Here is a 17439-nt window from a genome sequence, read left to right as displayed (position 1 = left end):
GGGTTCCGCGGGGACAGGAAAATCAGGGGTTTTACTCCCGTTATTTCCTGGTTCCGAAGAAGACAGGGGGAATGAGGCCCATTCTCGATCTGTCTTACTTCAACCAATCAATAATGAAAAGACCGTTTCACATGCTGACTGTGAATCAGGTGCTGGAATGTGTGCGTCAGGGAGATTGGCTCACATCCATAGACCTAAAAGACGCGTATTTCCACGTCCCCGTTGTTCCAAAACACAGGAGATACCTGCGTTTCTCTTTTCTGGGGATCCAGTACGAGTACAATCGCCTTCCGTTCGGCTATTCTCTGGCTCCCCGGACTTTTTCAAAGTGTGTGGAGGCGGCGCTGCGGCCGCTACATATGTCAGGGATGAGAGTGCTGTTTTACCTGGACGACCTGCTGCTGCTGGCTCGGTCCAGAGAGGAAGCTGCGTCACACACAGAGCGGCTAGTGAGCCACCTGTCGAACCTGGGGTTTATGATAAACTGGGAAAAGAGTTCCCCTGTCCCTGCTCAGACGGTGATTTATCTGGGGGTGGAGCTGAACACAGCCGTGATGAGAGCGCGGCTCTCACAGCAGAGAGTGGAGGCGCTGACGGCGCTTCTCCATCGTGTGTCACCTGGCAGCGTTGTGACAGCGCTCTCCATCATGCAGCTGTTGGGCATGATGTCAGCGGGTCATGCCGTAGTTCCTCTGGGACTGCTTCATATGAGACGACTGCAGAGATGGTTCATCCGTTTGCGCATCGATCCCGTACATCAACGGAGACGCATGGTGTCGGTGCCTCCCTCCGTAAGTCCCGATCTTTCTTATTGGAGGAATCGACAGGTCCTGTCGGAAGGTGTGCTTCTGGGAAGGGCAGTGTCACACATCTCAGTGTTCACAGACGCATCTCTGTCAGGATGGGGAGGAACGTGTCTGTCTCAGGTGGTGGGAGGACGGTGGCCGGCGCGCCCGTCACTCCACATAAACGCGCTGGAGCTTCTCACCGTGTGGAAAGTGATCCAGCATTTCGCCCATGTACTGCAGAATCAGCATGTTCTGATTCACACAGACAACAGAGCAGCAGCGGCATACATAAATCGACAGGGAGGAGTGCGCTCCGCCCAGTTGTTACACATAGCCAGACGGCTGCTGCGCTGGGCGCACACACACCTTCTCTCTATCAGAGCGGTGTACGTCCCAGGTGTACTGAACAAAGGAGCGGATGTGATGTCGAGGGGAGGTCCTCGTTCCGGGGATTGGAGTCTCCATCCCGATCTGGCCGGGCAGATCTGGAGCAGGTTCGGAAGAGCGCAAGTGGATCTGTTTTCCAGACGCGAGAATGCGCTGTGCGCTCTGTGGTTTTCTCTGAGCGCACGGGACAATCCTCCACTGGGAGTGGATGCTTTTGCGCATCGACCGTGGCCCAGGATGCTTCTATATGCGTTTCCTCCAGTCACACTTATCCCTCAGTTTCTGGACAGAGTGAGAGTGGAGCAGCTGTCGGCCATTTTAGTGGCGCCAGTGCGCACGAATGCGTCGTGGTTTCCCTGCCTACAGCAGATGTTATCAGGCAGTCCGTGGGAACTACCCTGGCGCGGGGACGCGCTCTCACAGGCAGGAGGAGCGATCAGGAGCTATCCCATAATAGGCCAGCGGCTGTGGGTCTGGCCGCTGAACGGGAGCGCCTAGAGAGACTGGGTCTCTCCCGCGAGGTTGTGGGGACTATCCAGGGTGCTAGAGCTGAGTCTACCAGAGCCTCTTACTCTGCAAAATGGTCTGCTTTCCAGCAGTGGTGCATTGACAGGAGTGTGGATCCCACCAGCTGCCCCCTGCCTCTTGTGTTGTCTTTTCTCCAGCGGTTGCTGGACAGAGGCTTGGCTTTTAGTACAATTAAAGCCTACGCGGCTGCGGTGTCTGCCTGTCATGAGGGTTTTGGTGACAGAACAGTTTTTAGCCATCCTTTAACAAAGCGTTTTTTGAAGGGAGTGCGGAGACACAGGCCTGTGTCCCGCTCCTTTGCTCCCCAGTGGGATTTGGCGTTAGTTTTACGCGCACTAACCAGGGCGCCCTTTGAGCCCCTGGATACAGTTTCACTGAAGTTTGTGTCTCTTAAAGCTGCTTTGTTGTTGGCTTTAACATCTGCAAAGAGAGTCAGTGATTTATCTGCCCTCTCTGTGGCCCCCTCCTGCCTCAGGATTCAGGGGGATGGCAGTTCAGCTGTATTGCGTCCTAATCCGACTTTTATACCTAAGAGCATCACTAGCTCTTTCAGATCCAGGGTGATAACGTTGGATGGTTTTTTCCCTCCTCCTCACAGTTCTGATGAGGAGAGGACATCTCATCTTCTCTGTCCGGTGCGCGCGTTGTCCTGTTATGTGGCGCGCACAGCTGCTGTGCGCCGCACGCAGCGTCTGTTTGTGCATTACAGAGTTCAGTCTTTGGGTCTTCCTTTGTCTGCTCAGCGCCTGTCACACTGGCTGTGTGAGGCGATCTCACAGGCATATCTGTCATCTGATGCTGTCCCTCCAGACAGGATCAGGGCACACTCCACCAAGGGGATCTCATCCTCTGCGGCTTTGCACAGAGGGATGACAGTGGCTGATATCTGCTCTGCAGCATCCTGGTCCTCCCCCTGTTCATTTGTGCGTTTTTATCTGCGGGATGTTTCTGGGTTATCCATGACCCGCGCTGTTCTGGGTTTTTTGTCAGAATGAGCTGTGCTGTGTTCCTCCTCCCGGCCTGTTGGCGGGTGGGGCACGTCTCTCTCCCTGTGCTTCCTTCCTCTGTTTTTTCGGCACATGGTGATTGTGTGACTACACTGCTGTGTTATTGTTTCGGTGTAGTGATCTGGCAGGTGTGTGGTTATGCTTGTGGTACCGTACGGACCCAGTGAGGCATGGACTACATCCTGCTTCGCCTTTAACCCACTAGCGATAGCCTTAAAGGGCGAAGCCTATACGAAATAGAACGTTGGTTACGTATTGTAACCCCAGATTCTATGAGTATAGGCGCAGCCCTTTAAGCTGTGGGCCTCACTGGTTCCTATTTTTGGCTGAAGAAAAAGCCGTTTTTTATTTGGGAGCCGATTGTCCGGTCTCAGTCCAATTTATACTCGAGGTGAGACCGAGGTGAGGCCCACGTAATAGGTGGGCGGTGATTAAATCTTTCAGTGCTGCGCATGCGCGCGAAGGGATGAAACCCACTAGCGATAGCCTTAAAGGGCTGCGCCTATACTCATAGAATCTGGGGTTACAATACGTAACCAACGTTCGTTGCTGAGAAGTACCGAAGAGTCAACATGCCTGAACCCGCCAAGTCTGCGCCCAAGAAGGGCTCCAAGAAAGCCGTGACCAAGACCGCCGGCAAAGGAGGCAAGAAGAAGAGAAAGACCAGGAAGGAGAGCTACGCCATCTACGTGTACAAAGTCTTGAAGCAGGTGCACCCTGATACCGGTATCTCCTCCAAGGCCATGAGCATCATGAACTCCTTTGTGAACGACATCTTTGAGCGCATCGCCTCCGAGGCCTCTCGTCTGGCTCACTACAACAAGCGCTCCACCATCACTTCCAGGGAGATCCAGACCGCCGTCAGGCTGCTGCTGCCCGGTGAGCTGGCTAAGCACGCCGTGTCTGAGGGCACCAAGGCCGTCACCAAGTACACCAGCTCCAAGTAAACAGCTGCTGCTTCAACCACAACCCAACGGCTCTTCTAAGAGCCACCCACTTCTTCCAAAGAGCGAGTCCTAGCTGACATTTTATGTTTTAGATTAATGGGATGTTGCAATTATAACGCTACAGATCTTGTTTAATTATTAATTCTCTAGTTGCACATAAAATACATTCTATAAAATATCATATAACCCTAAGGGAACAGAGTGATATGTGTTCCATAGATTATATGTAAGTAAATCATGCTGCAAACAAAAGAGAACTGTATAACAATGTCAGTGATGCTCAGTGATGGTAACAGTTAATTTTATCTGCATGTAGCCTAAATATTGTGAATAAATATTTCAACAGCTTCATTATATTAACCATAATGAAGTATATTATATGTATTTAGATTATTCATTGGATTTATTATAGAATTTGAGTAAGGTAAAGTAAAGCAATTAAGATTTATTGCAACTAGTGATATATGTTAGGGGTGGGCGTGAAAATTTCAGTATTGACCAGATACCAAGTACAGGGCCAGTATCGCCGATACCGATACTTTTACTTTGGAAATTTCATGATCATACAATGATTATTTTTTGCCGTCTTTTTGCCTCTAATTAGTTGACCATGATTAGAAGAATAATAATACACAAACATTTGTTAGCTGCAAAACTATAACTTGTATGAAATTATAACTTCACAATCATATCAGCGATGCTCCTTGTGACAGCCATGGCTCTTTATGAATCATTTAGGTTAAATAACATAATAAAGATGATTTGATAAAAGTCACCTATATGCATGTAGCCTAAATATGAAGAATAAAGGTCCTTCTACAGTTAATAATAATTATACTAACCATACTGAAATACATATTATATAAACTTATATAATTATATTATTAGTTATATTTTGGAATTTGAGAAAAACATTTATTTCAGCTGGTGATATATGATGACTGTTTAGTCGTTCTGCTAAAACCACATCTTATCACTGCACTTAGAAAGACATCATTAATTCATGCTGCAGATTACTCAGTCTGAACTTTCACTTCTTTAAATCATCTACCTGGAAATCCATGAGTGTTTTGCAGTAAAGCCTTTGTCAGTGACCACTGTCTCTGGTTTATGTTTGGGGATCAGCCTCCTCCTCCCTCTGTTTACTCTGCAGCTCGAGGTCTTCGGGCTCTGCTGCTTTATGTTTGTGTAAATTAGTTGTGTTTCCACAGTGGCAGGTCGCTTTCCTGCACACATCACAAATTGTAGTTTCGTCTCATCTGTGCTGTGGACAATCACTTCACAGCAGTTACACAATCAATGTCTTGCTTGAATCAGTTTATAATGTATAATGCAAAACACTGAAAAAATAAATTATGATGGATTTTCATAGCAACAAGCAATTTTATAGCAACAACAGAAAAAAAAACAAAGCCACTAAAAACTGCTGTTAAAATGCTATTGTGCAATTAAGGCTTTACCAATGCACCTAAAATCAATGTTCCCCCTGTTTTTATTTTATAATTACTCAATTATGCTATGCTTATAATTGGCTATGCTACACATTCTTGTTTTTTTACTGTTAAAATCAGGTTTGTTACTATATAAAAACTTTGTAGTGTACACAGTAGGGGTGGGCGAATTGATCTAAATATCAATAGTATCAATACTAAAGTTGGGATCAGTATTGAATCGATACTGGTGTGATGAGATGGATTTCTCTCCTGTACCTTCAGCACATTTGTATTTACTCAGTTTATGATAAGCGCAAAGAAGAAACTGCCACTTGTGTGCTGTGTGCAGAATATGTCACTGTGGCAACACAAACATGAAGGAGGGAGATCCCCAAGCACAAACAGACAAACAGCCATGACTATCACAAGGAGCATCTCTGACATTGTTATAATTTTAAAGTTACGGTTCTGCACATTTGTTCGTAGCAAGTGTGATGCAGTCAAATAGTCCATTATGGAATAATTGGACTCTACTCCCTTGGGATTATCTAATCTCTTTCATAGAATCCATTTTATGTACTACTAAAGAATTAAAATTAGGGGTGGGCGAATCGATCTAAATATCGATAGTATCGATACCAACGTTAGGATCAGTAAGTACTCGATACTAGCGTGCTGAGATCGATATTTCTGTGGAAGTTTCTCTTCTATACCTTCAGCAACTTTACTTGTATTTACTCCTCTCTCCTCTCACTCCTCTCTCACTCTGCTCAGTGCGCAGGCACCCCCGCCCCTCCCCCTCATTCCCCACTCTGCCGGAGCAGACGGAGCTCCTGATTGGCTGTAAAGTACAGCTAGCATAATGGAGACAGCAGAGAGGAAGAGGAGCGCTGTTTGGAGTTATTTCACAGCGACAGACGAGAAGAAGAAACTGCTACTTGTGAGGTGTGCAGGAAAGCGACCTGCGACCTGTGGAAACACAACTCATTTACACTAACATAAAGCAGCAGAGCCCAAAGACCTCGAGCTGCAGAGTAAACAGTGCGGAGGAAGAGGCAGATCCCCAAACATGAACCAGAGACAGTGGTCACTGACAAAGGCTTTACTGCAAAACACTCCAGGTAGAATATCCAGGTAGATGATTGAGTAATCTGCAGCATGAATTAATGGTGTCTTTCTGAGTGCAGTAATAAGACATGCAATTTTAGCAGAATGACTGAACAGTCATCATATCACCAGCTGAAATAAATCTCGTTTTTCTCAAATTCCAAAATATATCTAATGATGCAATTATATAAGTTTATATAATGGTATGTATTTCAGTATGATTAATATAATTATGCTTTGGTGATAACTGTTGAAGGATCTTTATTCTTCATATTTAGGCTACATGCAGATAGGTGTTAAACTTTTATAAAAGTATCTTAGTCATGCTGTTTCACCTACATGATTCACAAAGAGCCATGGCTGTCACAAGGAGCATTGCTGACATGTGTGTGAAGTTAAAATTTCAAACTTATACAGTTCTGCACTTTTGTTTGCAGCTTGATTTACTTAACAAATGTTTCTTGTGTATTATTATTATTATTATGCTAATCACGATAATCTATTTAAAGGCAAAAAAATATTTATGATCATGAAATTTCAAAGTAAAGTATCGGTATTGGTATCGGCGATACTGGCCCTGTATTTACTTGGTATCGGATCGATACTGAAATCTTCAGTATCGCCCACCCCTAATTAAAATTGAATAAGTTTATCTGTAGCTTTATAGGACTCGCTCTTTGGAAGAAGTGGGTGGCTCTTAGAAGAGCCGTTGGGTTGTGGTTGAAGCAGCAGCTGTTTACTTGGAGCTGGTGTACTTGGTGACGGCCTTGGTGCCCTCAGACACGGCGTGCTTAGCCAGCTCACCGGGCAGCAGCAGCCTGACGGCGGTCTGGATCTCCCTGGAAGTGATGGTGGAGCGCTTGTTGTAGTGAGCCAGACGAGAAGCCTCGGAGGCGATGCGCTCAAAGATGTCGTTCACGAAGGAGTTCATGATGCTCATGGCCTTGGAGGAGATGCCGGTATCAGGGTGCACCTGCTTCAAGACTTTGTACACGTAGATGGCGTAGCTCTCCTTCCTGGTCTTTCTCTTCTTCTTGCCTCCTTTGCCGGCGGTCTTGGTCACGGCTTTCTTGGAGCCCTTCTTGGGCGCAGACTTGGCGGGTTCAGGCATGTTGACTCTTCGGTACTTCTCAGCAACGAATTACTCTCATGGCTCACAGCGAGTCCTCTTATACAGGCTGCATGCAAACACCACTGTGCAGTTCCCTGGCTGTGATTGGCTGAGCTTCTCAGCTGAGTACGGGTGAAAGGTTACCTCAACATGGAAGCGGTTAAAATTATTGCGGACACTGTCCATGGAAAGAAAAGGCGGGCTGTGCCTGCAACACTGTGTCACTGCTGCACTAGTTGTCATATCTTGTAGAATGTGCTGCGTTGTGTTTTCTATAAATATGCTATGCAAATACACCGTCTCTACACAGATACAGGAAAAAGTGTGTGTGTGTGTGTATGTGTGCTGCAGGGAAACAAAAAATCAACGTGGCTGAAGTGACTCACTTGGTCCTCGGCAGCATCACATAATATTGATTGAACATTTAGTGGCATTAAGACTTCATGAAGCACTGAACCATTTTGAGACAGTTCCTTGAATCACACACTGCTTTGAAGCATTTCACAAAATCGGTAGAAGAGTGACATCTGCTGGCCGTGTCCAAACTGCTCAAGTGGCGGACTTGAAACCCTCAGGGATAGAATCACTGTCTCGCGACACTTGTGCTTCACAAGATCGAGAAAACGGGCTCGAGCATAACATCACTAATACACCTTGTATGTTCACATGTCTGTTCCGCTTGGTAATGCTGCTGCGAGAAAAAAACTACAAGACTTGTATCGTGTTTTTTTTGTAATCGGTTCTACAACAGAATACGATAATTTGAGAACTGTCTATTATATATGTAGTGTCACTAGTGTATCACAGTGGGACAGACAAAACCGTGTTAGAATAGAAATTCTTTATTCATCCAAATTTCACAGCAATATACAGGCGCTGACTGATCATATTAACTATACATCTCTAGGCAAGATCTGTTTATGTAGTATTTATGCTCTGAAATAAATGAACCGGAGATCATTAATATAAGAATTCAGCTCTTCATTGACAGAGTGTGTGGTCCTTAAAAGGACCTTTTGTTTTGTGTTGTTGGATCTGTCACAGTTTAACCGCCGAAGCCGTACAGAGTGCGTCCCTGCCTCTTCAGAGCATACACCACATCCATGGCGGTCACAGTCTTCCTCTTGGCGTGCTCGGTGTAGGTGACGGCGTCACGGATCACGTTCTCCAGGAAGACCTTCAGCACACCGCGGGTCTCCTCGTAGATCAGACCAGAGATACGCTTCACTCCACCACGGCGAGCCAGGCGGCGGATAGCGGGCTTGGTGATTCCCTGGATGTTATCACGGAGGACTTTACGGTGACGCTTGGCGCCTCCCTTACCGAGTCCTTTTCCTCCTTTGCCACGTCCACTCATGTTTGCTAGGTGATATACTCACTGACTACGAAGAAATCAACGTTCACAAGTATTTATTTCTTGCTTGAGGACGTGGTAGAAGACAGAGGCGGGCTTAACCTTTCTCTATGGGTTTTTTCTGTTAGCGCCACCGTGTGGAAAACAGCTGGAAACACATATTGCGTGAAATTCTACACAGAACCATCACACTTGTTTTTTTTAGTTTAATGCACGCAGAGCATTCAAAAATTATAAAGAAGGTTATTTCCTGCTCTTCTATGTTCTTGTTTCTTCATGTGATAAAAAAATGCACAGATGAGTCAAATTCACAGAATGTTCTCACCGATAAATACGATTCTGAATTGGAAAAAAATATGTCAGAATCAGAAATACTTTATTGATCCCAGGGGGAAATTGCTTTCATTCCAGGTGCTCCATGTATATTCAAAAAGACAGGTTAGAAATATAAATAAGGTAAAGTAGTAAGCGTAAGATAAAAATAAAACATAAAACCTAATAAATTCTAATGTATTCCAACCTCATCGTGGTAAAGTCATAACTCAGGATAACATTCATAGAGCACTTGAACAACTCAGGACATACAGGGGTCACCAGGCTCCATGAACATATTCAGATGTGATAAAGTGAAGGGATGCAGTGTGTCAGCTGCTCTGACAATGGTGTAGTTACAGAATATTGTTATTCTTATGGTTCACCATATGTTCTTATTGACAGCAGATATGTTTACAACGGTGCAGCAGTCACTGACGATATTTCAGAAACTACAGTGCTCTGTACTGCTCTAAGGCGCTCTGTACTGCTCTGCACTACTCTGCTCTGTATCAAAATGCACTGCTGTATCCAGACAGTCCTTCAGTAAAAGTTATAAATTTATCTGATGTCCCGTGAGCTTTCCGACCAAAGCCCTGCAGTGGTCAATCAGGCAAATTTAAAATCAGCATCAGAGGTCACGATCCTGAACAGGTACATATGGGTGGGTTGTATACAAAAATAAAAATGTACATAAATACTGCAGTGACTTTAGAAAAAATCTGTGTTTTTGTCTGAGCATAGCTGTGCTAAAAGTACAGATACCTGTTACACCTGTGTCTGAGGCCATGTCGACAAGTGCCTATACCTATACTATCAGCCCTACACACTATGTTTAAGGTTAACCACCATATTTTCCGGACTACAAGTCACACTTGGCTGGGTATGTGACTTACATGAAAAAATATACAATTAGTTGTCCTGACGTCCCATTACAGATATAATGGTAGCTGTTCTGTCCCTCTCCTGATGGTCCTCTTCCACCTCCAGCTTGTCCACACTTTGCATAGACTACAAACAACAGCATCAGAGTGGAGAGAGAGAGATACCAACAGAGCAGAGGTGAGAAAGGCCAGGTGCAAAAGCAAATGTGCTTTGAAGCACTTTACTAGTCACATGTTCACACCCACTGAGGTCCTCCCCCACATAAACCTAATCAAACACAACTGAAGAAGCTGCTTGGAGGAGCAGTAAAACATCTTCAATGAACTCTACAAGTCCAGATGCCTCACTTCAACCTCTTGAATGAAAACAACTAAGCATCTTGAGAAACTTTATCAACATGTTGCTCCACCTGTGCTGAGTGTAGCTTTTATCCCCTCAGCTAAACATTGGTGCAGTACATCATGCTCAATCAGGACAGCAAGACCAGCTTCTCTACAGCACCATCTGCTTGTCTCAGGCAGACCCTGTGTACTCCAACATCCCAAAGCTAGTGCTGCCTCCAGGTGAGCAGCTCATCTCACATCAAATAGTCACTGTGTTAATTGACTGAATGCTTTGTTTTTCCCTCCACAGAACAAGGTGTGATGAAAATGAAGATTCATGTGCAGTGTACAGCACAGACAACAAAAAATGAACAAAACGAGTGTATGTTTATTATAGTCACACTGCAAAAGCTTCACATACAAAAGTATTCCATTCACTATTTACCTATATTATAAATGTTACATTTGCAATCACTGTAATCACAGTGTAAAATGTGTTCATTTTATTTGGTTGTAAATTGATTACAAGTTACATTTTCTGAAGATTAAAAACCATTTTCTAAAACTTACAAGGAGCCAGAGCAATGCTTTTTTTTTCTTGTTTGCACTTACTGTGGCATAGGTGTTTGCCTAGGGTGCCTCCTGCTGGAGGGGGCATTGCTACAGGTAGAGAGGAACCGGCAGGATGGATTTTTGCCTCTGAGGATCCTTCCTGTAGGGATTAATAAAGTATATTGTATTCTACTGCATTCTATTCTATTCTAAAATCAGGGTTAAAAATGCAACTGAATCCAGTAATCAGTATTTTGCCCATGGCCACAAACAAGTAGCATATTTAATATTTTCTCCTAAGTTAGACTTATAATAATAATAATAACAATTAACAAACAGCACAGCAAACAGTACTGTAAACCATAGTCCTGACTAGGACACCACGGTGGACAGAGCCAGCTCTGGACACCTGTGCAGAGGAAATTAAATACTAAATTCATATATATATATATATATATATATATATATATATATTTTGCATAGCACCACTTTGTCCTAGTGAATACTGTGTGTGTGTGTGTTTATGTGAGTGAGAGAGAGCCCAACAGTAGCTGGCATCAGCAAACCAGCAATGACAGCTTTGACAGTAGATATCCAGTTGGAAGTGTCAGGGAGGTCATGTTTGTACTGAAGCAGGAGAAGCTTCTCATCAACTACACTGCTGAACACTGTAAGAAATCAGAATATGAAGTGATTTTTTTAACATCAGGCCAGAAATATAAGGTCATGTTGTAACACATAATGTATAATTTCAGTAGTACAGCCTGTGCTTTGTGTTTGTTTTAGTTGGACATGAGATCATAAAAAAATAAGGATCACGCTCCTAAACAGAGTGAGGTGGCTCTTAAAAGAGCCGTTGTTGTTGTTGTTTGTGGAGCCGCAGACAATTTAAGCTCTCTCTCCGCGGATGCGGCGGGCCAGCTGGATGTCTTTGGGCATGATGGTGACCCTCTTGGCGTGGATGGCGCACAGGTTGGTGTCCTCGAACAGGCCGACCAGGTAAGCCTCGCTGGCCTCCTGCAGAGCCATGACAGCGGAGCTCTGGAAGCGCAGGTCGGTCTTGAAGTCCTGAGCGATCTCTCTGACCAGGCGCTGGAAGGGCAGCTTGCGGATCAGCAGCTCGGTGGATTTCTGGTAGCGACGGATCTCTCTCAGAGCCACGGTACCGGGCCTGTAACGGTGAGGCTTCTTGACGCCGCCGGTGGCCGGGGCGCTCTTACGGGCAGCCTTGGTGGCCAGCTGCTTTCTGGGGGCTTTGCCTCCGGTGGATTTACGGGCGGTCTGCTTGGTTCTTGCCATTTCTTCTTTCTCTGAACAACAGAAAAATGTACAAAGAAAGAGAAGACGCGCACCTTTTAAAGTGTGGGCCCGGCTGTGAAGCTGTGACGCTGCTTCAGACCTCCGGATCCTGATTGGTCAGCGGCTCCTCGTGGAGCTCAGCCCGCCTAGAGGAGCGGCCTCGCGCCTGAAGCTGCGCTGCTTATTGGAGAACAGTCTGTTCAAATCGCCCGCTGAAATGGAGAGCGGCCCCCCTGCTGCTGCTCCGCTGAAACCAGTCCTCTGGTTGGCTGTGAGGAAGCGTCTGCGCGCTCTGAGACATATAAAGGAGAGGCTCAGCTTCCTCAGACACAGTATCTCTGAGTTAACGCACCAGAAAACATAATCTAAAAATGAGTGGACGTGGAAAGACCGGTGGCAAAGCCAGAGCTAAGGCCAAGACCCGCTCCTCCCGTGCAGGGCTGCAGTTCCCCGTGGGTCGTGTCCACAGGCTGCTGCGTAAAGGTAACTATGGAGAGCGTGTGGGTGCCGGCGCTCCCGTCTACCTGGCGGCTGTGCTGGAGTACCTGACCGCTGAGATCCTGGAGCTGGCTGGAAACGCTGCCCGCGACAACAAGAAGACCCGTATCATCCCCCGTCACCTGCAGCTGGCTGTGCGCAACGACGAGGAGCTCAACAAGCTGCTGGGCGGAGTGACCATCGCTCAGGGCGGCGTGCTGCCCAACATCCAGGCCGTGCTGCTGCCCAAGAAGACCGAGAAGCCCGTCAAAGCCAAGTAAAGACGGAGACCCACAAACCCCCAAAGGCTCTTTTAAGAGCCACACACCTTAACATAAAGAGCTGTGTCCTTATTATTTCCAATATTCAATATATTCAATAAATGCAAAATACACCCAAACAAAACAACCTTACACCAAATCAGCAAATTGTTGTAGATCAATACATCTTGCTTAACTCTTCAAACCTTTGTAAAAATTATTGGTATCATGGTATTTTTGTACCAAACAGTTAAAACAAAGCATCATATTACTAAGCACACAATGTGCCAACTGCACACTGATTATTTTTTGCTTTCTCTTTGCACAAGGTATGTCCATTTGAGGTCAAACTTTTGCCATAAATAATTCTGTAAACACAGGGATTCAAATCTCAAGTGATTTTTTATTCACACACATCAAAACAAACAAAAGAAAACAAACAATTCCACTGAAAGAGAGTCATCTATTGGACCTGTGTTTACAGTTCAGCAATATTATATTTGCAAATTGTGTAGAAATTGTAAAATGTAAAAAAATTGAGTGTAAAGCAGTGTTTTTGCTTTTAGTTTTGTAAACTCAGTGAGTGGTTTTGCTGTAACTATTAATAGTAAAATTGTGAAACACCAACAAAGAATCATTGTTAGTGTTTAAGCATTCAAAAAAATACTGTAACGGGTATTGCACAGATGCGTGGAGGTAGAGTGGTTGTAAAACTGTACATAGTGCATCAAAAGAAACTAAATTTGTATTTATTGTATGGTGTGGTGTATGAATATTGCACTGGGAGTGTTATACGTAGTGTTCCTTGTACAGAGGGTGGAGAAGTGTCACTGAAGCTGCTCTGCAGTGCTGACCGGGTGTCTTGCAGGGGGTGGGACTCATTGTCCAGCATTGGACACAACAAATAATGATCAATATCATCACAGCCAAGATTGAGACTGAGACATTCAAAACCAGTAAGGATGAGCTCTTTGTGGATGTTGTGGTGGCTCTTAAAAGAGCCTTTGTGTGTTAGCAGTGATCTCAGCTCACTTCTTCTTGGGTGCTGCCTTCTTGGCTTTGGGCTTAGCTGCGGGCTTGGCTGCCTTCTTTGCGGGGGCCTTCTTCTTGGCAGCGGGGGCCTTTTTGGGAGCCACCTTCTTGGGGCTCTTGGCCACTTTCTTGGCCGCTGCGGGCTTCTTGGCCTTCTTGGGGGACTTCTTAGCAGCTGCTGGTTTCTTGGCTGCCACCTTCTTGGGCTTCTTGGCCGCTGCGGGTTTCTTGGCGGCTGCGGGCTTCTTGGCTTTAGGAGCGGCTTTCTTTGCGGGCTTCTTGGCCTTGGGCTCAGCCTTCTTGTTCATCTTGAAGGAGCCGGAGGCCCCGGTCCCCTTGGTCTGGACCAGAGTCCCTTTAGCCACCAGGCTCTTGATGGCGATCTTGACGCGGGACTTGTTCTTCTCCACATCGTATCCTCCGGCAGCCAGAGCCTTCTTGAGGGCGGCTGCAGACACGCCGCTCCGCTCCTTGGAAGCGGCCACAGCTTTGACGATGAGCTCGCCGACGCTGGGGCCGGACTTCTTCGGCTTGGAGACCTTCTTCTTGGGAGCTTTGGCCGGAGCGGCGGCTGGAGCTGGAGCTACTTCTGCCATTTTCCGTGTTTGTAGTCGCAACGCAACGAGTCAGAAAACAGTAATGACACGGTCGGAGCAGGAGGCGGTACTTGAACACATCATGAGAACCGTGGAGACTCAATCCAAGCCTGCCTCCTCCGTGCAGGCTGAATGTTTCCACTTGTGTTTTCTGTGCGTGGATAAAAGAGTAAAACTGAGTGTGGGAGCAGCGCTGCAGGCTGACAGTGGAGGAGCTGATAGCGGACAGTGTCTCTTCATGTCCAGCTCATGTTCAGCTCTGATCATCGCTGCACTTTGTTGCTGGAGCCTCCAAAGCTCAGAGAGTCCGCGCGCTGCGCAGCGCCTTTTCCCTCTTCTTCCTCTCATAAATGATCTCAGATGCATCAGAGCTCCATCAAAAGCTGTTTTCCAGCTGAAACACATGTTTGTTCAGAGACTCAGAGGAAAAACAGACATCTGCTGACCGTCACTGTGTCACAAAGTCACGTTGTTGTGACAGCAGCAAACACAGATGGTGAAGGCGCAGGCAGGCCTCCACACAGACCTGCTCATTGTCGATGCTTATAGTGCTGACGTCGTTTAATGTGAATAAATGTCTATTCAGACTTCTGCTTCACCCTCATCCCAACAGAAATAACACTGCACTGGTTATACCTTACTTTGTTTTGTCCTGGATGATAACTGCTTTGGTGACGCTCACAGAAATAATCTAAAAAGCCCCAAAAATGCTGTCCATTCCAAATAAAGAATTATTTATTTCCCATGTGAATTATGAAAAAGGCATAAAAACTTCCTCCAGTTCAGATCACAAGCAAATTCATTCTTTATACAGGAATTTATATGCACATCCTGGGACACCTGATGTCATGAGAACTAAAATAACATATTCTCACAGAGAACAATCTTTTCACATAATCAAAGTTAATTACCGACTTTTAAATTTTCTGGACAGTATAAACCTAAAGTCACACAGGCAGCCTTAAAACATGCTGATTAGTGTTAAACTATTATGAGTTATTATCTTGCTTATGAACCTCATTGGCCTAACTCAAGGGGAGGCTAACCTGTCTTCTACCTCTATCCTTGACACAAATACTGAAAAAATCTTCAGTATTTCTTTCATCGTCTTCTAGTCAGTCTCTTCATAATCTTGGCACATTGGTCACAATAATCCCTTCATCAACATAACAGGGAACATCAGTTACAAGCTGAAGTCACTCTGACTACAGCTACACAATCTTTGGCTCCTGCAAACATTAAAGAGTGAAAATAAGATGTGGATTTAGTTTATTGTATCATTGTGGAACTTCAGCTCCACTGTTAGGACCTGTGCTATCCACAGTGGTGGAAAGTAACTAAGTATTTGTACTTCGTTACTGTACTTAAGTATTTTTTTATGTATTAATACTTTACTTAAGTAAAAATAATAGTGCATACTTTTACTCCATCACTCCACACAGTGAAAATGCTGAATGCCTGTTTTTTTCTGGGTACATTTCACTGTGTGTGAGTGTGTGAGTACTTTTACTTTTAATACTTTAACTACATTTAAAAGTAACTACTTAAGACTTACTTAAGTAGGATTGTTGATGTAGCACTTCTACTTTTACTTGAGTATATATTTTGCTGGGTAATTGTACTTTTACTTAAGTACCAAGCTTCAGTACTTCCTCCACCACTGCCTAAACCCAGTTAGTGTCAGTGGACTGAACTGGGTAAAATTCAATCATTCAACAGTCATAAATAATAAAGGGTTTAAAAAAACACCCATGTATACAAAGAGTCCTGGTGTGATCAGACTGACTGACCGACAGACACACTCTCTCTCTCTCCGTCGTGTTGATGTTGGATTAGCACTGATTATTCTGAGAGCTGGTGTACTTGCTGACGGGCTTGGTGTCCTCAAACACGACGTGCTTAGTCGGCTTACTGGGCAGCAGACTTTATTTTGATGGGCACACCATGCGACCAATCACATGCGAGGGCAGACCAGTACGTGAAAGAGAAGAGGGGCAGGTGCTACAGAGACTGCCAGAGCAGTGGTAGAGAGGAGGTACACTGACAGAGAGTTGTGGGAGCTGGTAGGGAACTAAAGGAATGAGCATAAACAGCATCTGTCTGCGTTAACATGTATTTTTGTGAGTATGCACAAATTACAATAATTAGGCTAATGAGTTTAAGCATCGTCTTACTTAAGACGTGAATTTATTTTCTGTAAAAACAAGTATTACTGACATCCTGGGTTTTTTAGTATGAATAAAAGATTCAGCTCTTCATTGACAGAGTGTGTGGTCCTTAAAAGGACCTTTTGTTTTGTGTTGTTGGATCTGTCACAGTTTAACCGCCGAAGCCGTACAGAGTGCGTCCCTGCCTCTTCAGAGCATACACCACATCCATGGCGGTCACAGTCTTCCTCTTGGCGTGCTCGGTGTAGGTGACGGCGTCACGGATCACGTTCTCCAGGAAGACCTTCAGCACACCGCGGGTCTCCTCGTAGATCAGACCAGAGATACGCTTCACTCCACCACGGCGAGCCAGGCGGCGGATAGCGGGCTTGGTGATTCCCTGGATGTTATCACGGAGGACTTTACGGTGACGCTTGGCGCCTCCCTTACCGAGTCCTTTTCCTCCTTTGCCACGTCCACTCATGTTTGCTAAGCAAGTTTTAGCTCTAAGTAATGATTAAGGCGCTGCTGTCGCAGCCATTTATTTGTTGTCTGAGGACGTGAAAGCAAACAGAGGCGGGCCTGACCTTCTTCTTCTGTGTGAAAAGATGACCTGGCCTCTAGCGCCACGTACTGACCAACAGTAGTAAGGAAGGAGGTTGGAAGGTTTTATTAAGATTAAGAAACCTTTATTAGTCCCACAATGGGGAAATTGCATTTTTGCAACGGCATACAGACAGCAAGGGATAAGTTAAGAAAAAGATATATACATTATAAAATAGACTCAATCAAAAAAACAGTTTACATATTAATGTTTAATTCATCTCCAAAATCTTCTACATATTTATCTGTGTCAATTTTTGCCTGGTGCACGTTTGTATATTGTTTTCTAAG

General features: G+C 45.2%; 5 protein-coding genes across 6 annotated transcripts; 2 read left to right on the top strand and 3 right to left on the bottom strand.

Moving 5' to 3' along the window:
- Positions 1-3266: 3266 nt before the first annotated feature.
- LOC114435461 (histone H2B 1/2) lies at positions 3267-3785 on the top strand. The gene has a single exon (XM_028405141.1). The coding sequence runs from the start codon at positions 3283-3285 to the stop codon at positions 3655-3657; it is 375 nt and encodes a 124-aa protein (XP_028260942.1). The 5' UTR covers positions 3267-3282; the 3' UTR covers positions 3658-3785.
- A 2993-nt stretch (positions 3786-6778) lies between these two features.
- Positions 6779-7324, bottom strand: LOC114431891 (histone H2B 1/2). The gene has a single exon (XM_028399570.1). The coding sequence runs from the start codon at positions 7306-7308 to the stop codon at positions 6934-6936; it is 375 nt and encodes a 124-aa protein (XP_028255371.1). The 5' UTR covers positions 7309-7324; the 3' UTR covers positions 6779-6933.
- A 977-nt stretch (positions 7325-8301) lies between these two features.
- Positions 8302-17137, bottom strand: LOC114431901 (histone H4). Of its 2 annotated transcripts, XM_028399584.1 has the most exons (5): positions 16744-17137; positions 14489-14512; positions 13928-13945; positions 11698-12035; positions 8302-8674 (listed from the first exon to the last, which is right to left on the bottom strand). In XM_028399584.1, exons 1-5 carry the CDS (start codon positions 17027-17029, stop codon positions 8354-8356), a joined length of 987 nt encoding a protein of 328 aa, XP_028255385.1. In that variant the 5' UTR covers positions 17030-17137; the 3' UTR covers positions 8302-8353. The 2 variants fall into 2 exon arrangements, with proteins under 2 accessions (XP_028255385.1, XP_028255380.1); XM_028399579.1 differs by lacking the exons at positions 11698-12035; positions 13928-13945; positions 14489-14512 and having other exon boundaries at positions 8302-8665; positions 17030-17095.
- LOC114431883 (histone H2A) lies at positions 12396-12807 on the top strand. Its single transcript, XM_028399558.1, has one exon. It carries the CDS (start codon positions 12405-12407, stop codon positions 12789-12791), a length of 387 nt encoding a protein of 128 aa, XP_028255359.1. The 5' UTR covers positions 12396-12404; the 3' UTR covers positions 12792-12807.
- On the bottom strand, positions 13401-14420 carry LOC114431874 (histone H1-like). Its single transcript, XM_028399546.1, has one exon. It carries the CDS (start codon positions 14396-14398, stop codon positions 13799-13801), a length of 600 nt encoding a protein of 199 aa, XP_028255347.1. The 5' UTR covers positions 14399-14420; the 3' UTR covers positions 13401-13798.
- Positions 17138-17439: the final 302 nt, after the last annotated feature.

This window comes from Parambassis ranga, chromosome 1, assembly GCF_900634625.1.
Source record: "Parambassis ranga chromosome 1, fParRan2.1, whole genome shotgun sequence".
Taxonomy (NCBI): domain Eukaryota; kingdom Metazoa; phylum Chordata; class Actinopteri; family Ambassidae; genus Parambassis; species Parambassis ranga.
The sequence above is the reverse complement of the archived record's forward strand: the minus strand, read 5'-3'. Positions and strand labels throughout refer to the sequence as shown.